The sequence below is a fragment of the Strix uralensis genome, chromosome 7 (genome assembly GCF_047716275.1).
Source record: "Strix uralensis isolate ZFMK-TIS-50842 chromosome 7, bStrUra1, whole genome shotgun sequence".
Classification (NCBI taxonomy): Eukaryota; Metazoa; Chordata; class Aves; order Strigiformes; family Strigidae; genus Strix; species Strix uralensis.
Genome location: NC_133978.1, coordinates 1,438,365 through 1,460,073, shown reverse-complemented (window position 1 = coordinate 1,460,073; position 21,709 = coordinate 1,438,365). Strand labels below are relative to the sequence as shown.

At 39.2% G+C, this 21,709-nt stretch overlaps 1 protein-coding gene across 3 annotated transcripts in view; it reads left to right on the top strand.

Annotated features, from left to right (window-relative positions):
- Window positions 1-21,709, top strand: part of PTEN (phosphatase and tensin homolog) — a 49,124-nt gene that overhangs the window by 15,677 nt on the left and 11,738 nt on the right. Inside the window, exons 2-7 of one of the 3 annotated variants that reach the window (XM_074874121.1) lie at window positions 263-347; window positions 3,761-3,805; window positions 8,931-8,974; window positions 12,340-12,578; window positions 17,940-18,081; window positions 20,317-20,483. In XM_074874121.1, the coding sequence (XP_074730222.1) occupies window positions 263-347; window positions 3,761-3,805; window positions 8,931-8,974; window positions 12,340-12,578; window positions 17,940-18,081; window positions 20,317-20,483 (722 nt within the window). Of the gene's footprint in view, window positions 1-262; window positions 348-3,760; window positions 3,806-8,930; window positions 8,975-12,339; window positions 12,579-16,260; window positions 16,433-17,939; window positions 18,082-20,316; window positions 20,484-21,709 lie in introns of those variants that run through there. The other 2 variants (XM_074874122.1, XM_074874123.1) reach the window with 2 other exon arrangements.

Below are 21,709 nucleotides of genomic sequence, written 5' to 3'. Positions count from 1 at the left end.
ATGGTGGCTGTGGTCAAAATACTGGGTGTTAAAAAGTTTCCCTCCTGATTCTTCTTTTTTTTTCCCCCCCAACCTTTTTCTCAGCTTTTTTTGGAAAAGATCCTTTATGACTGTATATATAAAGCTGAATTGTTTGCTTGTGGGAGTTGGTCTGAGTTGTTGCGCTGACTTTGATACAGTTAAACATTTGATTAATGTCCAGTTAATGCTGTTATAGAGATTTCACATGCTTTACAAAAGTTTCCATAACTTGCATATTCAGATATTTATCCAAACATAATTGCTATGGGTTTTCCTGCGGAGAGGCTTGAAGGAGTATACCGGAACAACATTGATGATGTAGTAAGGTAAGGCTTTATTTTTCTTTTCCTTAACTTATTCTTGTAAATCTTAAGTATCATTTTCTGCACTCGCTTATCTTCTGCTAAGGAAAGGATGTGTGTTCCAACTTGTAGAAATAACAAGATTATTGCATCCTGGAGATGTTGCTATATTAGCTTTCCTGAAAAAGTCTGAAACAACAAAAATTGTATTTTCAAGAACCTTAGGCCAGGCTGCTCTTCTGGGTTGATCTCAAATGCATCTGCATTTTAGTGTGAAAAAATGACTTCAGTGAATGATGTTGGAGTAAAAGGAGGTTCTTTTAGAAGGATGTCAATCTATGCCTCTTCATGGTGTTGAGAGTTGCCTCAGATAGCTGATGGCATTTCAGAGTATGTTTGCCCATATCCTTTCTTCAGTCGATAAATGAAGTGCTTGTTAAGTTAATTTTGATTTAAAGTAGTAAATATAGGTTACTTTAGATAAAGGCTTTTACATCTGGCTGTGTTCAATAACTGTGGATGAGGAGAAAAATCAGGTAAAATTCATTATTGCTGGTGATGCTTTATAGCACATTTTGGAAAAAAAAAAAATCCTGTAGGTTGTCATTTTTAACATCAAATAAAGTTATCTACTCAACTGCTGGATGCAACTGTGGAAGGTGCACTTAGTGTTTTAGGAACATACTTGTAATTTGTTTAATCAACACCTTACCTGGAGAATGTAGTGTGAGAGGTTGCATTAAAAACTAAATACTTGTCAGAAACTGCCAAATGTTAGTTGTTTTTAGGATCCTTTTAAGTCATGCATGATGCTTTTGAGGCCTTGGGCATTTGAGGTCATAAGTTCAGTAGCTCTCCAAGAGACTTGATGTTTGGGGAAGGGGAGATAATGCAGTAAGGGGCAAGGTTGTGCAGTGAAGTCAGGGCAAGAAGGTGGTGCTCACGGGTTTGAGGTGCCACAGAAAGTTTCTCATAATCGTTGGCAGGCAGAATTAGTGCTGCTTGAATTTCACTGGTAATTATTTGCATCCAGGTTTGTATAGAAATGACTTGAGACAGCTTCTTGGTTCCCACACTGGGAGGAATTGTAACCCTCAACTGAGAATTGGTCGTCTGGAGGCAGCAACTTCCCTGCGCAGCTGCAGTTAGCTTCAGATGAGTTCAAGGGGGTTTCGTTTTTGCATATTTAACTGTCATGACGAAGCTCGCTATCCATGAATAGTACTGAAAATGTCGGAGGCTGGGTTTGACCAGGCTTGCAGAAGCGACCTCGTTCTGTCACGTGGTAGTGAGGTCACTTTTCCAGAGCCGGTCATATCAGTGAGGTTCAGCACAGCAATCTGTAAATACTCTCGCAGAGTGTGTATGTGTCTGCTAGAATTGTTAACAGAGGTGTGAAGTTGTGTTTTCTAATCATATTGTTGCACACAGCTTGCACACAAGAAAAAGCTTTTGCTGTCCTTTTGGGACAGTTAAGGGCTGTCCCACAAACTATCTAGCCATCTCTCTTTACCAGCAGTCAGAGCCACCTTTTCATGAAGTTGATGTGGGCATTGTATCTGCTATGTGAAATATGTGGCCCCTGATGGACTCCACCGTTGAAAATCGTAGGATAGGGGCAAAGGCTGGACTTGGAATAAATGACATGGGAATAATCCAAATAAATAATAATAGGCAGTACTCTTTGAAGGCCCTCTTCCACTCACTGCATTGATTTCAGTTGCTTCTGTCTGAAGGAAAATGTATTTTATCGGTTAAATATGTAGATATGTGTACATTAGACTTTTGAAAGGGAATTACTATATAATTATTACGTTGTCCATAAACACTCTGATCAGGAGGAGTAGCAGTCATCTAAAAGTGTAATCAACCAAATGAAGATACAGAGAGATATAAATTAAGTGGCTGTAGGGAACTGAACGCCAAGGTAGCGTGATGTTTTTAAATGAGAGTAATGCACAAAATTTGATCATGCAGCATTCTGCATGTTGCAGTCAGCAGGTCCTCATCTGCTCCTGTCATCTTGTTATTGTGGAATTTTTCTCCAAGAGCTTTTTATGCCGAAATTCAGCGTGTTTGAGCTCCAGAGCAATTGGTATTGAGCCAGGATGTGCTAGTGGGCTTTTTCTGAATAGCTGGTATCCTGACAAATTTAATGCTAGTACTGTATGAGAAGTACAACCTGGACTGCTGGCTGTCTCCTGTGACTGACACTTTGAGAGGTTTTGGATGGAATTTTGTCCTTAGAAAAACACTTGCATGAAAGCTTATACTTGGCATTGTGGATATTACTGGCAGAAGCGGAGTCAGCTCTCTTTGCTCTCCAGGGTGTTTTAAACGAGCGGGGACATCTGAAAGAAATCGCCATGTCCACCATCTTCCTTAATCTCTCGAAGTCTGCCAACAGGGGCGCCAGTGGGAGTCATGAAATATTTTTGCCGATTAAATTGGAATCTCATACTCAATGCTGCACGAGGAGTGTTCACATCTGTTCTTACTTTAACGCATCAGTTTAACCACAGAGTTCTTCTAGGTTCTTCTGGAATATTATGACTGATAACCAGAGCTTGTTTTTGCTTGAGCTTTCCAGGATTTTAGCAGCTAGTGTTTCTTTTCAATTTGAACAGCATGTTCTGTCATGGCTAATTAAATTCCTTCTGGCTGATGTGCAGATACACACTGTTGATGATGTTAAGTGTAAACATTTGTATGTTATTTCTTCTTGAACATTGCCAGGTGACACATCATATATAATCATGGCAATTTTGATGAATCATGTTTGCAATTTGGCTCTCCAAGGCTTGTATGGGAAGTTTTTGTTACAAAGTGAGCATGAAAATGAAATGAGTGTGAAAAAGTATAGTGGTCTTTCTCCTTCTTTCTGAACCCGAAATATCATTGGGCACCGTCCTCAGACTTCAGTGGGAAATAATGGCCATTTTAAAAACCTGGTATTAAAATAAATTATTCTGGCTGCTCTAACTGGAATATGAAAGTTATTTTAACTGCTTTTTTTTTTTGGTTGAAAATACCACTGTGGCAAAATATTTTGCATAGATGATTAAATTGGAAGTGTTTACAGATACCTTGTGTAATCAGTGCTTTCTGCTTTAAAAATAAACCTTCCTCAGCTTAATATATTGATAAGCAGGTGTCTTAGAAATCAGTGCAGATTGGTCCATACAACAAATATTTCAGTTGCAGGTCAGATCTTGGTCTTCTCAGTTGTATAAGTAGTCTTATTCATACTGCTGGATTATTTGTGCGAATGAGGTTTGCAACATGCTGCCTCCTTGACTTTGAAGCACTGCAGGGCCAGCTGGGACTTGGAATGCAGAACTGCACATGCTGAATGGTGCTTTAACAATGCTGCAAACTAAGGTCACCATTATTGCAATGTATATTAATACATGCCTTTTTTTTTTTTTCTACTTAAGGTTTTTGGATTCAAAGCATAAAAACCATTACAAGATATACAATCTGTAAGTATGCTCTTATAGATGTATTTTCCAAAATAATGAGTTCTAAAAATAGCTTATGAGTGAAAGTGGCTTGTTGCTGTACTGAAGCAGAGCTAGAGATGTTTTGCACATTTCTTAAAACAATTAAGCCTGATTGAGAGCACTGTTACTTCATTTAGTGGAGTTGAGTGAGGTTAAATGAAATGCTGGTGTGTATTCATATTACTTGAACGCTTTTAAATGACTTGGCATCTAGCCCATCTGGAGCTTGTACCATGTGATTAAAAAGTGAAAAGTAATTCACAGCAGGCTTTCTGTTAATGTATTAATGTCCGCAGTGAAGAAATTGCCAAATGAGTATTTTCCTGTGTTCTTCTTTTTTTTTTTCTTTTTATCAAACTGTATTGGTACCCAGGTTCTGTTTGTTTCCTCAGTCTTCTTGAATGTCCCTGTTTATTACTTTGAAAAAGCTATTGAAGGAATTGGTAATGTGATGGCTTCTCACTTTCGTTAAGTGTAATGTTTTCCTCTGAAAATTTAGTTATGCAGAAAGCTGTTCTTGTTACAGAAGGGATTTTTTTTGTTGTTGTTTCTTGATCATCTCTATATGTTAGCTTAGGCTAATTTCATTTGTATAAATGATTTGGTGATGTTAGCTGATGTTGAAAGTAGGTCATGGTTTTCCTACCCCTCATTTTTTCCCAGAAATCTAAGTTGAAGATTTATTGATTCTCTGAGCTGTTAAGGCTTTATTTTTTTAATGAATATGTTTCTAAATATCTGCAATCAATGGAAAAAATACTGTAGTATGGAAATCCAGGAAATGCATTACCTGGTAATCTGTTGGTCATTAAAAATAAGTGTTCAAATATGCCTCTAGTTGAAGGATTATACATCAAACAACTCTGCTTCCTGATGTTGAAAGCGAGGTGATACTAGAAGCTGAGATACTGGTTATTGAAGTTGTCTGTAAAGCCTGGGATAGGATGGGACGGAAAAAGATATGTAAATAAAATACGCTTTCAAATAAACTCAGTGGACACCTTTCGTACAGTTCAGTAGCAAAATTATTTTCTCCAGCTTAGAAGCTCTCCAGAATGTTAGCTTTTTAATAAATGCTGTCTTGGTGGCGCTTACGGGCAGAAAGGACAGTGCTTCCTAGAATAGCTGATAGCTCCTTCTGTGTGTAGGTGCAGCTTTTAAAGAGGTAACTTCCTTTGAAGTCTTCTGGAGTTCAGTGCTAGAGATCTGTATCGTGTAAAATTTAACTACTGTGGTTTTATTAGAACCCCCTGAAGCTTTCTGACAGCTTCTGCTTGGTTTGGGGAGCAAAGCAGAACAGGACAAATACAACTTAATTTCCTCCTGCTTCTTGGGGCTGAGTTCAGCTGTCAGCTTCTGTGAAGTGTGGCTCTGCTATCACTTACAAGATCAGGGTTTGCTGAGCTGCCTGATACCGATCTTGTTGTTTTGAATTGGCTGGAGAGGTGACAGGTAAAAACAATAGGTTGCTGTGTGTAAACTTCTAGGCTTGTTCAGAAAGTAAGAGTTTAGTAAGACTTTTGCATGTAGCTCCACAGGGAGGTGGTGCTTGAAAAGTTTCTGCTTTCCCGTATGCTAGCAATCTCATTTTACTTTAGAGAAAAGTGAAAACCAATCCCCCAACCCCACGCAGGAACAACTTCAGAGTTTTTAAGTGAGAAGAGCTGTGATGAGACACGTGCTTTTGACATCTACGTTGCTGATACATGTGTTTTCAACAGTGGAAAGAACTTGTCCAGGTGTGCCAAAGGTTTTTGTCTTCAAGTTCTTCATAGAAAATATTTAACTTTCCAGTTTTCGGTGCAAGAACCCCCCCATTGATTTTCCTTGTTGCTAACTTCAAAACAATCACAAGTGAAAGTTCCTAAAATTACTATATTCCCCCTCAGATGAAAACTTTTGCAGGATCCTTTTAAAACACATGGATTTTTTTCTTCCCCAAAACATGAATCAGTTGCAAATGAAGGTTCAGGTGATCACTGAACAGCTTGGAAAGCATAGCTTTTGAACTGTATCTCTGGCTAGAGAGGCAAGGTTACCTCTATGTGGACAAAATTTATACATGTTAAGTACATAAATGCCATTAGGTGAATTGTTGCAATGTTCGGTCCTGAGATGGGACGAAATTGCAGCCTTCAGGTATTTTGGAGAACAGTCTTTATATTAAGCTGATACTTTGTAAATAATCAACTTATTGTCTGTGTTTAAAAGGAGGTGGGAGTTCAGAGGAGTTACATGATTATATTCAGAATTATTTCAAACACTGTCATGGGGTTTGAGTTCCCTTAAGGTAGCTGTTATACGAAGTTGATAATGTGTGTATTGATCAGGTTTTTTTTAAATAAAATGTAGAGAGATTTTTGTGAACTGGTCTTAAATGGTATCAGTTATGCCTCATCCTTGCATCTTGGCTTTTAACTTCCCAGTGAATGTTTGAGCAATCAATTTCATTTTGTTTCTTGTTTGTATTGGTTTTCTCATGGTGTTCCTTTAACCCTTTGCTAGTTCTTCAGTATTCTTTTTTTAACATGTTCTTCCACTTTCATTTCCTAAGTTTGCATACTGCCAAATTGTTACTTCCCCTATTGTAATAATCTCCATCTTCCCCAGTTTATTTCTTTCAACTGTCCTACAGGCAGATTGTCCATTACAGCTCCTTCCTTTAACTATGTGGATTTTATGTGCATACTTTCTGTATGCCTATTTGGGCATACATGGGGTTGGGCTTTGGCATAGGCTGCCATCTTTTTGGTAGCTTGTAGTTCTGTTGTCAGTGGGATCACGGTTGTGATCAGAAAGGTGCCTGGCTGGCAGCACTTTAGATCTGGGTTGCTTTTAAACTCACTTTAATCATAAGGAGGATTATAAGAACCATGACAACCCACTCCTCACCCCCAAAATACAAAAAAATATTCATGTTTCATCTGGAGATCTGACTGCGTTACTAATAGTAAGGTCTAATAGTGTTTAAAAAAAAAAAATAATCAAGCATTTGAAATGTTAAGCAATGGAAGCATCCCCCAGAGTGTGCGTCAGTGGGATCTCTGTTGCAGATACACGTGTTTCGCGTAATGAAATGGGAGTATATTTTGTACAGTTGTGTCTGGATCTCTGCATTTGTTGTGTTCAGCTCCCATAAGAGGGCATTAACAGTGACATGGCTATGTTCTGTGCCCCATTTCTATCCTTGGTATCAACAAAACTATTTTTTTTTATCCCTTATGGTATTCTACTTGATATTCCCTCAAACTTAAAAATTCAAAGGCTTTTTTGCCCATGTGTGGATTTTTTCTATGTTTTGAAGACTTTCATCTCGTACTACTCCTCTGAACTGGGTTTTTCTTTCAAAGGAAGAAGGAAACTTTCTTGGATAAGATGCCTTGTGTTAACTGCTTTGCCTTCCAGCAGGCTCAACTTCCAAAGTTTAGATGCTGACTAGCTTGTGACAGGCTCTGCCCAGCATGGCTGTTGGCTCCTCCAGGCGTGGTGACTCCATCTTGGGTGTACATACTGCGTCTAACCTTTCTTCTCAAAGGCTTGAGTGCAGATAATGTTATTTTGAGTCCCATCTGCCAGCTTAACTTGCGCTGTATCACTTCTGACCCAGAGAAGGTGTCAGCAATGTGATCAGAGCTGTAAAAACTGCTAGACTTTTCTCTAGCAGAGACTAGAGTCGAGAAGGAATTCAGAGAAAGGGAAGCGCCATGTGCATGTGCAACCCCAGCAGACCTGCCTCTGTCCCTGGTCTATGAGTCTGGTGGACAAAGCTCAGTGCAGCATGCTCAAGACTCCAGTTATGTGCAACAGTCATACAAGTAGGAGCCTAAAAGTTTGCGTGTCTGAAAGTGTCAAGTAAGCTCCATACGGCTCCAAAGGCTGCAGTCATAACATACCTATTAAGGAAAGATAAGTTCATACCAGTCCTGAAACTGGTGTGGGTATTTGAACCCTATGAAGAGTACAGGCTATAATCAGAAGATCTATATATGTTTTGTCTACTGAAATGACTCCCAATCATTGTGCTTCAACCTGGAGTCCTGGTGTTTCAAGGCAGGATTGTTCTCATTTTCCTTTCTCATCTGCATGTTCACTTGCATTGTGTAGGGTTGCACCATTTTTGCCTGCAGAGAGCAGCTCCGTGGAAAATTACAGAGGGCATCCGCTTCTTGCCTTCTTTCCCCTTACCCCCAACATCTGATCTAGCTCACTCCCTTACAGCATGCTATCTTGGCTGTATTAGAGCCCTACTGATTGAATTGTTTATATCTGGTCACTGATGTTTGTCCCTAGGCCGATCATCCTGAAAGACTAATGCAGTGTGGTTTGCTGTGCTTACTGGCTGGCTAGAGTGGGTCTCTTGGAGTGGTGAGATAGACATTGATGCAACTCTGGACTCTTTAGACCCTCCAGGATCTGTGAGGGGAAAACTGGCTGACAGGCCTTTTGGGTTTTTTTGAGTTCACCTGATTTCAAAAACAAATGCCAAGTTGGAGAGCAGTATCACAATCTCTGCTTGATACAAGTGATCTCCATTATAATATTCAGGGGTGCTTTCAGTTGCCTGTGGTGATCTTGTTGTGGTCCTGTAACTGGAGGAGGAATGCTTGCTTAGGTTGCACTAGCCAAGGGTCCTTGAAGTGTTCTTGTGATCCACATCACCCCTAGCACCCATGTTGCCATTGAGGCATCTTGACTGAGTTTTGAGTTCAGAGTCAATTGGATGAAGGTCATAGCCATCTACTCTTTGTCTGTGGGAGCATAAAGTGGCTGGAACTGTTAATATTACAGTGTTTAATAGTGTATTGCATTGCTTGTGTGAATGTCTCCATTGAGAGTCACGCTGACTAAAACATACTTATGGACAACAATTAACATAGGGTAAATAATTGTTCTTCAGTAAAATAACTGGTATTTTAGTGAGCAACTCTATACATCTGCAACAAAACAGTCTTTCTGTATGTAACCTCTAGGTGTAGTTTTAAATCATAAAGGTGATGGGTATACATGATTTTCCCGTATGTTCATTTGTATGTTCCAGAGTGTGACAGATGTTGGGAGTTCCTTAGAGACTTGTCTTGAACTATTGTCTATTTTTCTTTTTTAGATGTGCTGAAAGACATTATGACACCGCCAAATTTAACTGCAGAGGTATGTTTTTACTGTCTAGAATGTGTTCTCTTTAGACTTCAGTGTTTCTAAATGAGGATATAAAGGAGGAGCTGATGAATAGTAAAGTGGGAGATCTGGGCACAAGAAATGGTATTGAATTGCTTTGAGTCAACGGAGAAACTTGCTATATTCTTGCTGCTTTCAAAAAAGTATGTTTCTGACAACTAGATGAAGATCTAAAAAGGCAGTCAGAAGTCTACTATTGCAAAAATTTTTGCAGAATAGGTTATATAGAAGTTCTTGTTTGATTCAGTGTGCAAGCTTATTGTAAAATTTAGATGTGAAGCTTAGAGAAGTCTGGGTTTTATGCAGAAGCATCACTTAGAATAAAAATGGAGAACACTTAAGCCACTATCACTATTCATATTAAACAACTTCTTGAAGATCTGAAACAAACCTTCAGTTGCTTTAAAAAAAAGTTTAAAAATTTAATTCCCATGTGATGCCTCTGAGATGAGTAGGTTCTTAGACACTTTGCAGAGCTGTCAGAACCAGTGGGGAAACTTTTAGGGGCTTGTTTTGATCAGACCCTTGGTGAGTGGAAACTGATGTACCTGTTTTGTCAGTATTAACTCCCCAGGTAATAAATAAATACAGATTTACCTTTATTCTTTATGCAGAGGAACATCTCTGTGAATAGTAGTAGAGCTTGTAGTTCCTCTTCATACAATGCTTCAGAATGGCTGCATAGATAAGGAGTACTTGTGTGTACCTAATTGAAGGAGATCAATAAATTTTGGCCTGAGTGGCTAATACTACATCATAGCAAGGGCTCAACTTCTTTTTTTATTATTATTTAAACCATCCTTCTAGTTGTAAAGAGAATGTTTAGGATATGACCAAAATGTAATTGGCTGCTTTAATGTCTGAATATAGAAGGACTGAAATTGTCATGTTGAAGTCATCTTCACTTCTGATTTGTTCTTACGATGTTGAATGACAGTGTCCTGAAACCTCACTCAATACACACAAGCCAGAAAAAAGTATTTTAAGATCTGCTTGAGCAGTACTTTGGGTAAGAGGAGAAAAGGTATAAATGAAAAGGACGTGCTTCTTAATATGTCCAGAACATATGCTTGCTTTAATTTATGCTTTTTGTTACGGGGGTGCTCAGATCCCTTCACTGTCAATCCCAGCCCAAAATGTTGTTTGTGATGGCACCTTTCACAGCTCCTCTGCATAAGACAACACAGTTGTAGGGAGCTGCATGTTGCATTTTTTTTCTTTTCATCCCTGAATCAGTTACCTCAGATAACCAAATTGGTGACTCAGGACTTCCTTTAGCAGAGGAACAATAGTTCTACTATAAAATATTCTGAAGTTAATTCATTTCAAAGCGCACTTCTTATTTGTTACACTTAGCGTGGAACACCATGGTAGTTCATTATTCAACTTGGGTGCTTTTGCATCAAATTCAAAACCAAACGTTGGAAGCTCTTCATCTTCTTTGGACGCTAGCTTTCTGTCTAGGGTTTTTGCAGTGTCTGAAGTACTTCCACGCTGGAGATTGCCTTCTGCTTTGCCACAGGCTTTTTTTTTATTTGCTCCTTTATGTGCTATGGGATTTTTCTTGCAACCTCTAGGAGCTTGGAGAGAGTAATCAGAACTGTTCTCCATGCTGTGTATTCCAGTGTTAGGAACCAAAATCCATGGAGGGCCTGCACCCTCTCAAGGACCTGCTCAAGATTGTGCAGCTCAATGTTTCCTAAGGTTGCTTTTGGACTCTTAATCCCTCTGCACCATCACAGGGCACCCATTTCATCTGCTCTTCATTCCATCTTTGAAGAAAATACCGCAAGGTTTGCCTTTGATCCCAAATCTTGGAAAGCATCTTCAGAATGTTGTTACTACTTGGGATTTTTCAGGCTGTTCAATCAGGACTACTTTTTCTCTCCTTTTCATGGGAACTTGACTGGATGTAGTTAAGATGGACTCAAAGTTGTACAGACAAATTCGCAGCATCTCCTAACAGCTTCTTTTCTTAGGGGTTTCTAAATAAATTTCTCCTTTCATTTACAAATGCTGCAAAAAAGTGACATCTCTAAGTTCACATGAAACGATCATTTGGGGAGTCTTCAGGTCTTCCATGTGGAGGAATTCATTAGTGTTTGTTCATGTTTGTTAACCTTTGCTGCTTCTCTAGCAAAGATTATTCACTTTATCGGGCTTCCCTGTATGGTCTTCTAGGAGATTAAGTGGGAGGTCTGTACTGCAAGTGAATAAACTGTCCTTGCAGATCCCTCCAAAAGGCTTCAGACTTGCGCTGCAGTAATTTAGCAGTTCTGTAACTTCATCCCTCACTTCTGCTTTTTAAGACCTTGGGGATTCATCAAAAGAAGCTTTTGCATGTGTGACAAGAGAGTAGTACTTATGAAACGAATACAAACACTTGCCAAAAAATGAAATTTATTTCTTTTTACATCAGAAAAGGAAATAGTGTTTCTAGCTGAGAATTTTTAAGTGAACCAGAGTTGTATTATAAGATCCCAAGTCTGTGGATAAGAGAATTGGGGTGCACTTTGTAAAATGCTCTTCTCCTGATGAAACTAGTACAGCCCTATGTAATTCTGCAAGTCAGCATGGCATTGTCTGTCATCTTATCTGACGTGTTAGAGGTTTCGGTGCATGTCTCTGCTTATGGCTTATTCTTTTATCTTGACTTTTCTTTCATTTCATGCATGCTCACTTGAAATTCTTTCCATTTCTAGATGGAAAAAAGTGTTTTTGTGTGTATATCCATGTAAGAAAAAGGACAACTTCATTCAGTGGTTTGACTTTAAAACCTATAAGTATTGCAAGTGCTTTACATAAGATTTCTCTTTTGATTGCCATTTTTAAAATGGAGATTGCAGGTTTTTGTTTCAAAACTCCTTTGAGCAAATTCTGAGAGTTTGTTCCTAATGTAGACCCAAGTGTGCGCAGAACTTTTCAGCAAAATTCCTATTGTCTGATCAGTGTCTGAGGTCTGGCCCTGTTTCTCTCAGCGGGTAGTCTGATTATGGCTGGAGTAATCGCTTTTCACAAGGTTATTCTTTGTGCCAATGCACTTTTAAATTCTACAAAAATTTTGATGTACGATACAGTCTGTGCCACTCATTTCAGTAGTGGTGTGAAATAGTCCCTTCATGTAGCAGGATGCTTGCTTATGTATTACTAGAGAAATGTCTGCAATGCATATAATATGCTGAAATACTACTGGAGTAAAAAAATTTATCTGTATGTAAGATAGGGGTTTTTATTTAGAAAGTTAATCTTTTCCATGCTTGTTGCAAAATTGACCTGTCTAGTTGAGTTTGCTGTAATTTCCTTTTGAGATTTTGATAAATTACTACTTCCCATTGCAGTTGCACAGTACCCTTTTGAAGACCATAACCCACCACAGCTAGAGCTTATCAAACCTTTTTGTGAAGATCTTGACCAATGGCTAAGTGAAGATGACAATCATGTTGCAGCAATCCACTGTAAAGCTGGAAAGGGACGAACTGGTGTAATGATATGTGCATATTTGTTACATCGAGGCAAGTTTTTAAAGGCTCAAGAAGCCCTAGATTTCTATGGGGAAGTAAGGACCAGAGATAAGAAGGTGAGCTATTTTCTGTTCTTCTGTTCTACCTGTATATTTTATGCTTTTCCTGCTTGTGGTCATTTTGAATAGTCAAGCCCTTTAAGAAATACTTTCCATCAGCTGTGATATCTGGTTTGATTTAGCTTTAACATTATTGGATCAGTGCAGTGGTTCTAAATGGAAAAAAGCTTTCCTAAACAGCAGTAGCAATTAGTCACACTACTGAAACAGTCTAGTTTTTCCATCTCTGTTCAAGAAGATCTGGACAGTTTATTTTAAATAGCCTTTTAAATAGCATTCTGCTGTGTATTGCACCAAACAGGCAGTTGATGAGTAAACTTTCTTGTTCAGCATTTTCAGCCCAAATAAGAGGATTATTCTAGCTTGTTTTGCCTGAATGGATGAGTTGTTCATCTCCTCAGGTTCTCTTAATTTCTGTGTTGGTGTTTGGAGGTGCATAGACACTACAGTGCATGTTACAGTTGAATATCCCTACTGGAAAAGTATACTGGAAGAGTCTGTTGCTGGATGCCCCTTTTCAATAAAAGGGTAGTTAAGCCCAGACACTGGCTGCCTCAGAGCCTGCTTCATGAGGTGCTGCCATTTCCCTCAGTACAAGTTTCTTGTATTTCTCCTGAGGAGAAATGGGTGGATCACATTTCAGAGAAATGATGTTCATGGCTACAGGAGCTTTCTGTTAAGACCCTTGTTGGTGGTACAGACAAATTTAGCAGTAACTTTATGTTCAACCTTTTTGGCGTGGTTATGCCTCGTTAACAGAAATTTAACCTCCTTATTTGAAATCTTCTCCAAATACAATAAGGTGTGACTTGCAGGGTCACTTCAGCAAGCTTCCCTGCTCATCTTCCATCGTTTCCTCATGTGTGTTGGTAGAGCAACCCAGGGAGATCATCCCAGCAGGCCAGTTTCAGCCTGCTGAAGTACAGAGCTCTCTGTGTTCCTGTAATATTAATTTCACAGTGTGTAGACCTCTAGTAAGCAGAGCTTCACGTTTGAAGGCTCTTGAGAGCAGAAGTGTCACATAAGGAATTTTAGAATTTGGCTGTGAATTCATTGGAAGAAGCAAATAACTTCGTAGTTTGCTCTCTTTACAAGATGGAACTGTTATACCATGTACTGCTGAGAAGATAGTTGTGGTGTAGTACTAGAGTGGAGACAGTGTCGAGGTTTCCCATCAAAACTTTGGCTTTTGGTAAGAGTGCATGATAGTGAATAGGAATAAGCTGTGTGATGAATAAACAGTGTAGATTACTCCTGCTGATAAAGATTATCTAAAGAGCCAGGAAAAAACCAACAAAATTTCACAAATGCACGGTGAAGCACGTTGTACCTCAGTTTCCCTTTTGCAAGAAGAGGGAAGTATTTCTGCATGTTGGTGTGTTGAGGGTAAGGTCAGTTAGGTGTTCATCAGTACCACCCTGGTACCTCTGGCATGTTTGAAGTAATGGAGAACTTGGTAAACAGGAATAGTGAGAGCCTTGTTTAGCTTCAGTGTAAATATTGTCTGTAACCAGCAACTTTGTTTTGGTTTTGATGTCTCTACTGGAAGAGTTGATTTCCCCCCCAGCTCCACTTGAGCATGGTTATCTTTATGTGGACAGTGGGCAGCATGTGATTCACGTAATCCTTGAAGTAGTGTTTATAAACAGGTACTCCAGTGCAGGTTCTGGGAGCTTTTTCTTTCCTTGTGGCCCATATTTTAGTGTTATGTGTCAAGTGCTGCTTTCTGGTTTGACACTTCACCACACCTTTATGTAGCTGTCTTTCTGAACTCAAAGTAAATGAGGCATCAAAAGAGCTGTTCTGCACCTAGGGACAAGAAAATACTTTTGTTGTTGTTGTTGGACTAACATAAGTATGATGAAGGAAAACTGGCTTTAATTAGGTACCAAATTTTATCCATTTAAAGCAAGTGCAAGGTACGCTTGTATACAGCTGCTTGGAATAGTATAGCCAAAATTGCTGTTGCCATTAATGTGCATGGCAAAGCCATTCTCAAGAGGGTTTAGTCCGTGCCAGCAGGAAGTGTGAGTCTGATTGCAAGAGGAAGTATGACTAATTGGTCAACAGAACAACCTCGAGTACTTCTGTAACAAGCTTTACCCAAGTGCCTGCTGGGAGAAGAAGCTTCACAGAGGCCTTTAACATTAAGTGAGAGTTGTTGTAGATGAGGCTGACAGTTGCTAGATAGCCTGTTAATGTACTGTTGTCCTGGGAAAGGTAGTGGGGAAATAAGACTCTGCAGAACTCAGTCTAAAAGTCTATCACTGACCAAAATCTGTTGTGGTTTGTTTTTTTTCTCTAAGCGGCCTCTTTGACTTCTGTAACTCGTTATAGTGGGGGGAACTTTTTCAGAAGGAGGGAATGATGAAGATTAGAAAGTATTGACTAAATGGTTGTGTCTCAGTCACCACCACTGTAGAAGAACAGGACTGATTTCTATTTTCTCTTCGAACCAAGGGTTTTCTGAAATTGGATAAAGAACTGTAATTGTCCAGCCTGTTTTCAGAGCTAGAGGAAAAGTAAACCCCGAAAAAGTATCCTAAAAAAGCTGCTGCTTCCACTGTTTGAAATGGTTAGCTTATCACCTGTTTTTTCCTTAAGATGGACACTGAAATACTACTCTGACAGCTGGAGAAAGTCTTTATTCCTGCTTCTGCCTTGAAGGGTTTTATGGTGAGGATTAGACTCGGAAGGAAGCATAGTCTACTCAATGGATAGGTATCAGCTGGAAACAGCTATTCAAGTGCTTGAGCTGGGAATGATCCATTCAGGAACGTTCTTTGACCGTCATACTGTTGTATTTTTAGGAACGGCTCCTAATAGTGCTGTAACTGAACAGGAAATGGAAACCAATTATTTTGTGCGAGGAAGTCTCAGAATGGCTCTTTGAGCAGGGTACATATCCAATGTCTGGTGTGTCAGAGCTGGTCAGTTGTGATGCCTTGTTTGTTCGACGTACCCAGGTGACAACCTCTGCTAAACCTGATGCCGTAAGCCTAGTCTGAGGCTGCAGCTTTAGCTTTACCCTCACAGTTGGGCATGCTATTAAAGTGAATATTACTTCCAAAAACGTTTGTTCTTCATAATAGTGCCTGTGCTACACTGAGAAGAGGACTAGGGAGCATCACCTGACAGTTTTTGTGATGTGTACACAGCTCGGCAGTGCCCTGTGAAACTCTGGCATAGGGACTAAAGAAGCTTATCTAATGTCAGTTTAAAAAATGATGATGGTGATAGATGGGAAATGTAAGCTTCTCAAGGAGAAAATACTTAAACTACTTCCCTGTTCTTTATTCTTCTTGAGTAAAAGTAAGCAGGGGTTGATTTCATCTCTCAGAATATTAGCTTGTTATGAAAGTGTTCTGCTTTGAAATCAGACCTTTGGAAAATGGAGAACTTTCTGTTCCGCTTCAGTGTGGCTGGTTCTTTGGATCTCAGGGTAAAGGCTGTGTCTCCGGGGAGTAAAAAACCTCTGCCTGGAGGGATAAAACTGCCCTCTTGGCTGAGAACTGGTTTTGCTTTGAGATCAACTATCACTTTATACAGCTGCGAAGGTGGCTGTGTTCCCTTTGTTCTGGTCCCAGCCCTGGTTGTCCTGATAAGGTGTGCTGGGTTTTCTCTGCAGGGCACATCCTTTACGGCATGAAGAAGCTATGAGCAGAGAAGGATGCATTTCCCTTACCTGTATGGTTTTCTTCTGATTGGCAGCGTTGGCAAATTACTGATGGTTTGTTCTGAGACTGGAATTTTCTCAGTCATGAAGCTCAGATCCCAGGAAAGGAAACTTTAAAGCTCTCTTAAGAAATGGGTCTGATAACTACTGAGATGACATCTGAATCAAAAACATGGTCAGTGTAGAAGGCTACTTAAGAAGGTCATTGTACAAGTGCTGTAGGGGAAAGTCTTTTCTGTAATTTTGAAACAGCTTAAGTGGTAAGGAGACATCATTATCAACATTTTTTTTTATTAGCAGGAAGATAATACTCTCATGTGTGCAAAACAGATGGTTACTAAATTAAAAGTACTCTGGCCACTCTTAGTTTATAGCTGTTGTAAGGTGAAACAGGTATTAGAACTAACAGTTTATAGAAGTACTGTGTTCTAGGTTTTGTGACCGAGGTGCTCATAGACTTGTATATGAAAAGCTTTCGTTTATCTCCAGTTTATTGCAATTTCACATTTAATTTTAATATGAAAGTTTACTTACTGATGCTGTTGCAAGTGTATAGTATGGGTTGTTATAAACCACATAATTCATTTTCTAAGAAATTAAATTATTTTTCATCTTTATCACTTTTGCTTGAAAATATCATCTATAAGACCTTTAAAACTATTCCCTTAAAGTTTAGGTTGGTTTAAAATCAGTAATAAAAAAGTTCTTTGGTTATATGTTCTCAAAGCAAGTGTTTACTTCAGAGCTGTAATTCAACTGAGAAGTCCTTCATTTAACAGTTTGGGCTATTGAGTCTGTATTAATGAAACTTTCCGCTTTTGATTTTTATGAAAACATTTCAGAAAGACATTTTGTAATAGAAGGTAGCATCAGTCTTGAGTACAGTGATATTAGCAAACAAAATTAGAATCTTTTGACTTAAACTGCTGTTGAAATGTAATTCCTGTATTGGTACTTAAAATTAGAATATGTTCAACGTGCCTCTGGCTTTTAACATCTGACACTCTCTGTAAAAAAGCAGCATGAAACCATCTTTTACATGACCCTCAAGGTGTCTGAGGTGTTTGTTTTAAAGATATGCAAAAATCTGCATTCTTTGCCTCATTGCCTGAGATGGATGTTTGGAAACACGTACTGAAGTAACTGGAAAACCAGCGTCCTGCTTGTTCTGTGCTGGGGACTGGTCGGTAATTAATTGCCTGGTGTTAGATAATGCACACAAACAAACACTGCTGGACGAGTACAAGAGATGTGGACACGTGTCTGGGGAAAAGGGGAACGCATACAAAGGCTGTCTCTGGGAATGGTGAAGAGATGGGTTATGTCTCTGCTAGTCCTTAAGGTGCCCAGGATAGTCCACAGTGAAAAAATCACTGAGGGTCATCACGAGATACTCTACTGAAAACCTGCATGGCTGGGTCTCTGTGCAGTGTAGAAAGCAGTGCAGCACTCCCCTGCTTTCTAGGTACAGCCAGCTTAGATGCTTTGCTCTGTGTGCTGGTCGCCAGCGTAGCTGCTGCTGAGCTATACTCAGCATAAATCACACTGGTTTATTCCAGGTGCTTTAGCTACCTTTGAATTCGTGGTTTATTTGTCTTTAGTTCTGAGGTAATGGGCAGGAGCTCTGTTAGTGATGCTAATAAATGGTCTTGATGGTTTTTGATGTTTTTCCCTCTGTTTAGGGAGTGACAATTCCCAGTCAGAGACGCTACGTGTACTACTATAGCTACCTGTTAAAGAATCACCTGGATTACAGACCAGTGGCACTGCTGTTTCACAAGATGATGTTTGAAACAATTCCCATGTTCAGCAGCGGAACTTGCAGTAAGTACCCAGCACCCCAGTGCAGCCTTTGAACTTAAGGTTTGATTATGTGATGGCTACCCTTCTGTTACGTGACATGAAGAGCTTCACGTCTTGATGGAGGAGAAGATCATACTTAAACACTTCCACGTTCCAAAATCTGCTGGGTAGTGTGGTCTATCTGCTAGTATCCTCCCAGCTGTAGTAAGTTGAGGTCCATGAAGGTCTCCTGTGGTTGTTTCACTACAGTTTTAAACTGAGAGGTATTTAATGGTTTGAAGATAAGTGATGCCAAATATATCTATGTATTTGGATATTTCCTCCTTACTTGTATAAAAAGCCTTTTTTTAATATAACAATTTTGGGGAAACATGAATTGCTGAAAAACATTTGTTTAATGGTGTGTTGGCTTCAAATGCAGCAACATCATTCTTCCCATGATGTTTAAAAAAAAAATACGGTTCAACCGGGTAAATATCTAATTAACTCTAGAATAAACTTTTCTTTATATGGAGGCTTATAAAGTGTTAATACACCTGTAAACAATCTGGCTTGCTGATACACTGTGTTAGTAAGGAACAGCAATTCCTTGAAACTTTCAAGTATAAATACAAATTCACGTCTGTCCTTCTGCGGGCTGTGTTACAGGGCAGTAACTGCGTCTTCATTTTTTGTTAGTGGAAAAAGTCTTTCTAATGTTTTTGCTACGGGGTTTCCTGCAATGTGGAATTAATTCCAGTGCCTCCTGTGGCTTCGATTAAAATTGCACTATTAATATTGTCGTAAGACCATACCTGAACATGTAATGCACATAAGAAACAATCAAGCAACTTGTCAGGCTAGCTGTATTTACAGGAGGAGGAGGAAGGGAGGAGCCTCTGCCAAAAAACCTCTGCCTCTAGGGTAGAGGTGTGGAGGTTAGATTTCTGCAAATTACCACTTATTTAATGATTTGGATAACCTGTGCTATACCTGTGGAATCAGGCTACAAGTATGAAATGTTCATGTGAGCATTAACTTGTTTGTCTGTTAACGTGCTATTTTCACAGTAGGATGTTGGGATAAAAGCTCTGCTAAGCACCTGAGAAGATAGAGTAACTATCAGCTTCAGCATCTTTGTGTACTGCAATATTTTATGTTTCTGTGGAGTTTTCAATTATTTTTTCCGAATGTGAAACCAATGGTCTGTGTTACTTTTTCAGTTGTGTTATCTACTGCAATGGTAGTAATTTTACCAACACAGGGTAACTTTAAATGTGACTTCCTTGTTATCTTTCCTGTTTTAAAGTCACTGAGGGATCAGAGTCGTGCCTCTCAGGCAAAATGAAGGGGTGATAGGATTTCATGGCTCTGAGGATTTGAGGGAGATAAGTAGCAGTTTTATAGCTAGGCCATTCAGCCAGACAGTGTGGGTATGCTCCGTAGGGACTTCCACAGCTCTGCAGGGGTGGTTTCAGGGTGGCTATGCACTCTACGGCAGGGTATGGTTCTGTGTGTGTTGTCTAGAGAGCACTCTGCATCCGATGATAACAGAGAAGTCAGGAACAAGTGCAGAAAGATTTCTTTGAATAAGTTTCATTTAATATTGCTGGTTTTCATGCTGGTGTCTGGCAATTTCCGAAGAAAATCTGCTTTGGCTGCACCAAAAAACCCTCATAATTTCAGCTGTTACCTCTGCAGATTTAATTTGGGAAGTTACGCTGTGGCTGACACATCTTTGGTGATGGTGGTTTACAGGACAGACTTACGGTCTGTGTCTGTGTAGTCTGTGGGTGCTGGTTGCTTTGTGTATTAATGTTAAATTTTGTCCTTGTTTTTGTTTGTATAACAGTTCTGTTTGTGTAAGAGTAGAAATCAGTTTGTGCTGACATGACTGCCCACTCTGCAATTCAAAGAAGACAAGAGAATAAAACCCTTCAGTTACATCCGTATAAATATAGAGATGAGAGGCAGTATGCAAGGAAAAGTCAAGAAGTTGTCACTTCATATAGTCGTTTCTTAGTATGCTAAAAAGAAACAGCGGCTTTCTAGGAACACTACGGTTGCCTTAGAGTATTGCTGCAAAGGACAGAAATCTGTTAGGTTGTTTCCAGTAACATCTACCAAAGTTTGATGCCCTGCGGAGTTTAACTCATAGTAGGTATTTATGTAGCTTTCAAAATATCGTAGCTCACGATTGTGGTTCTGATACTGATATTGTGCTTTTTGACACTTTAAGGCGTTTCTTACAAAGTGACACTCTGTTTTGCCATGCAGATCCTCAGTTTGTGGTGTACCAGCTAAAGGTAAAGATATTCACCTCCCCTTCAGGACCCTCAAGACGTGAAGACAAGTATATGTACTTTGAATTCCCTCAACCTTTGCCGGTATGCGGTGATATCAAAGTGGAATTTTTCCACAAACAGAACAAGATGTTGAAAAAGGTTGGTTTTCTTGCTTTTCTGGAAAATGTTGTTGAGCTAATCCTGACGCAGGACTGGGATGTTGGTTATTCTTCAGTGATGCGTAATCACAGTATTTAATTCTTTGATGTCTAGTTTTCCCAAGGAGAGAATCTACCACAAAATGAAAGCTGGATATTTTGAGAGTTGGTGAGATTAAGAACAAAGGTTGGATAAAAACTACACTGGATATGTATTGCAGTCGTTTGGATAGTAGTGAGTAATCTAATTGAGGAAGAAACATTCTCATTCTAAAAATAGACTTGCATACTGAGCAAGTTAACTCCAGCTGTTTTCTTCACTAAATTTTCCAAAGGCTTGAGCAGGCACAGAAGATCCTGTCTGTGTGCTGTTGGCTGATTTCTACCCATCTGTCAAATCTGGTTGAATTTCCAAGATAATTGTGTTCCTGCACACTTTGTAAAAGTATCTCTACAATCTATTCACCCATCTTTCGGTTCCCAGCTGCAGTGCCTTGACATTAGACATTTAGAGAATTCCTCAGAACTGAGAATTTTATCAGTGTCTCAGTTGTGGAAAAAATTAATCTAGAACTTATTTTGACACCAAAGTCAGCAAGTTCTTAAAGATGAATACCTCGTCACTGGGTTTCATTAATTCCGGTGCTTGTGGAGATGGTTTGCATCTACCAAAGTAAAAGGTGAGGATGAGACCGTATTGTTTAAAGGCTACCTTTGTATTTACTACTTAAAATTCTTTCTGAATAGTTCACTGTTTAATGGATGTTATTAAACCTAAGAGCATTCATTGAGCGAATCCTGTGTACAGGCAAAGCATAAAAATAAGAAAATACTGGAGTGGATTGGGAGACAGACATAAGTGATGAGATCACAGTCTCTTACAACTGTAGACGCTGGTTGTACCTACTAGATGTGTGTGTAAATACGCACACTATTTTGTGGGCTTGTTCAGTTACAAGGTGTTGTTAACTAGTTTAATGGTGTAATTTCAGTAGCTGGAGGTGTTCTGTTACCTATGCACTGATGTCTGCAAAAGTTTTTAAACAGTTTCTTAATGGGAATATTTTCTTCTGCCTGTTTAAAGAGATGTGTTAGTTTGTCAGTGCAGCTCTGTGCAGTATAGAGAACTGTAAAACAAAGCATTTTAAAAGTAGAAATTCCACTTTAAGTCAACATTAAAATTACTGACATTTAAAACTGCAATGCACAGGAGCCAGTTTTGAGAAC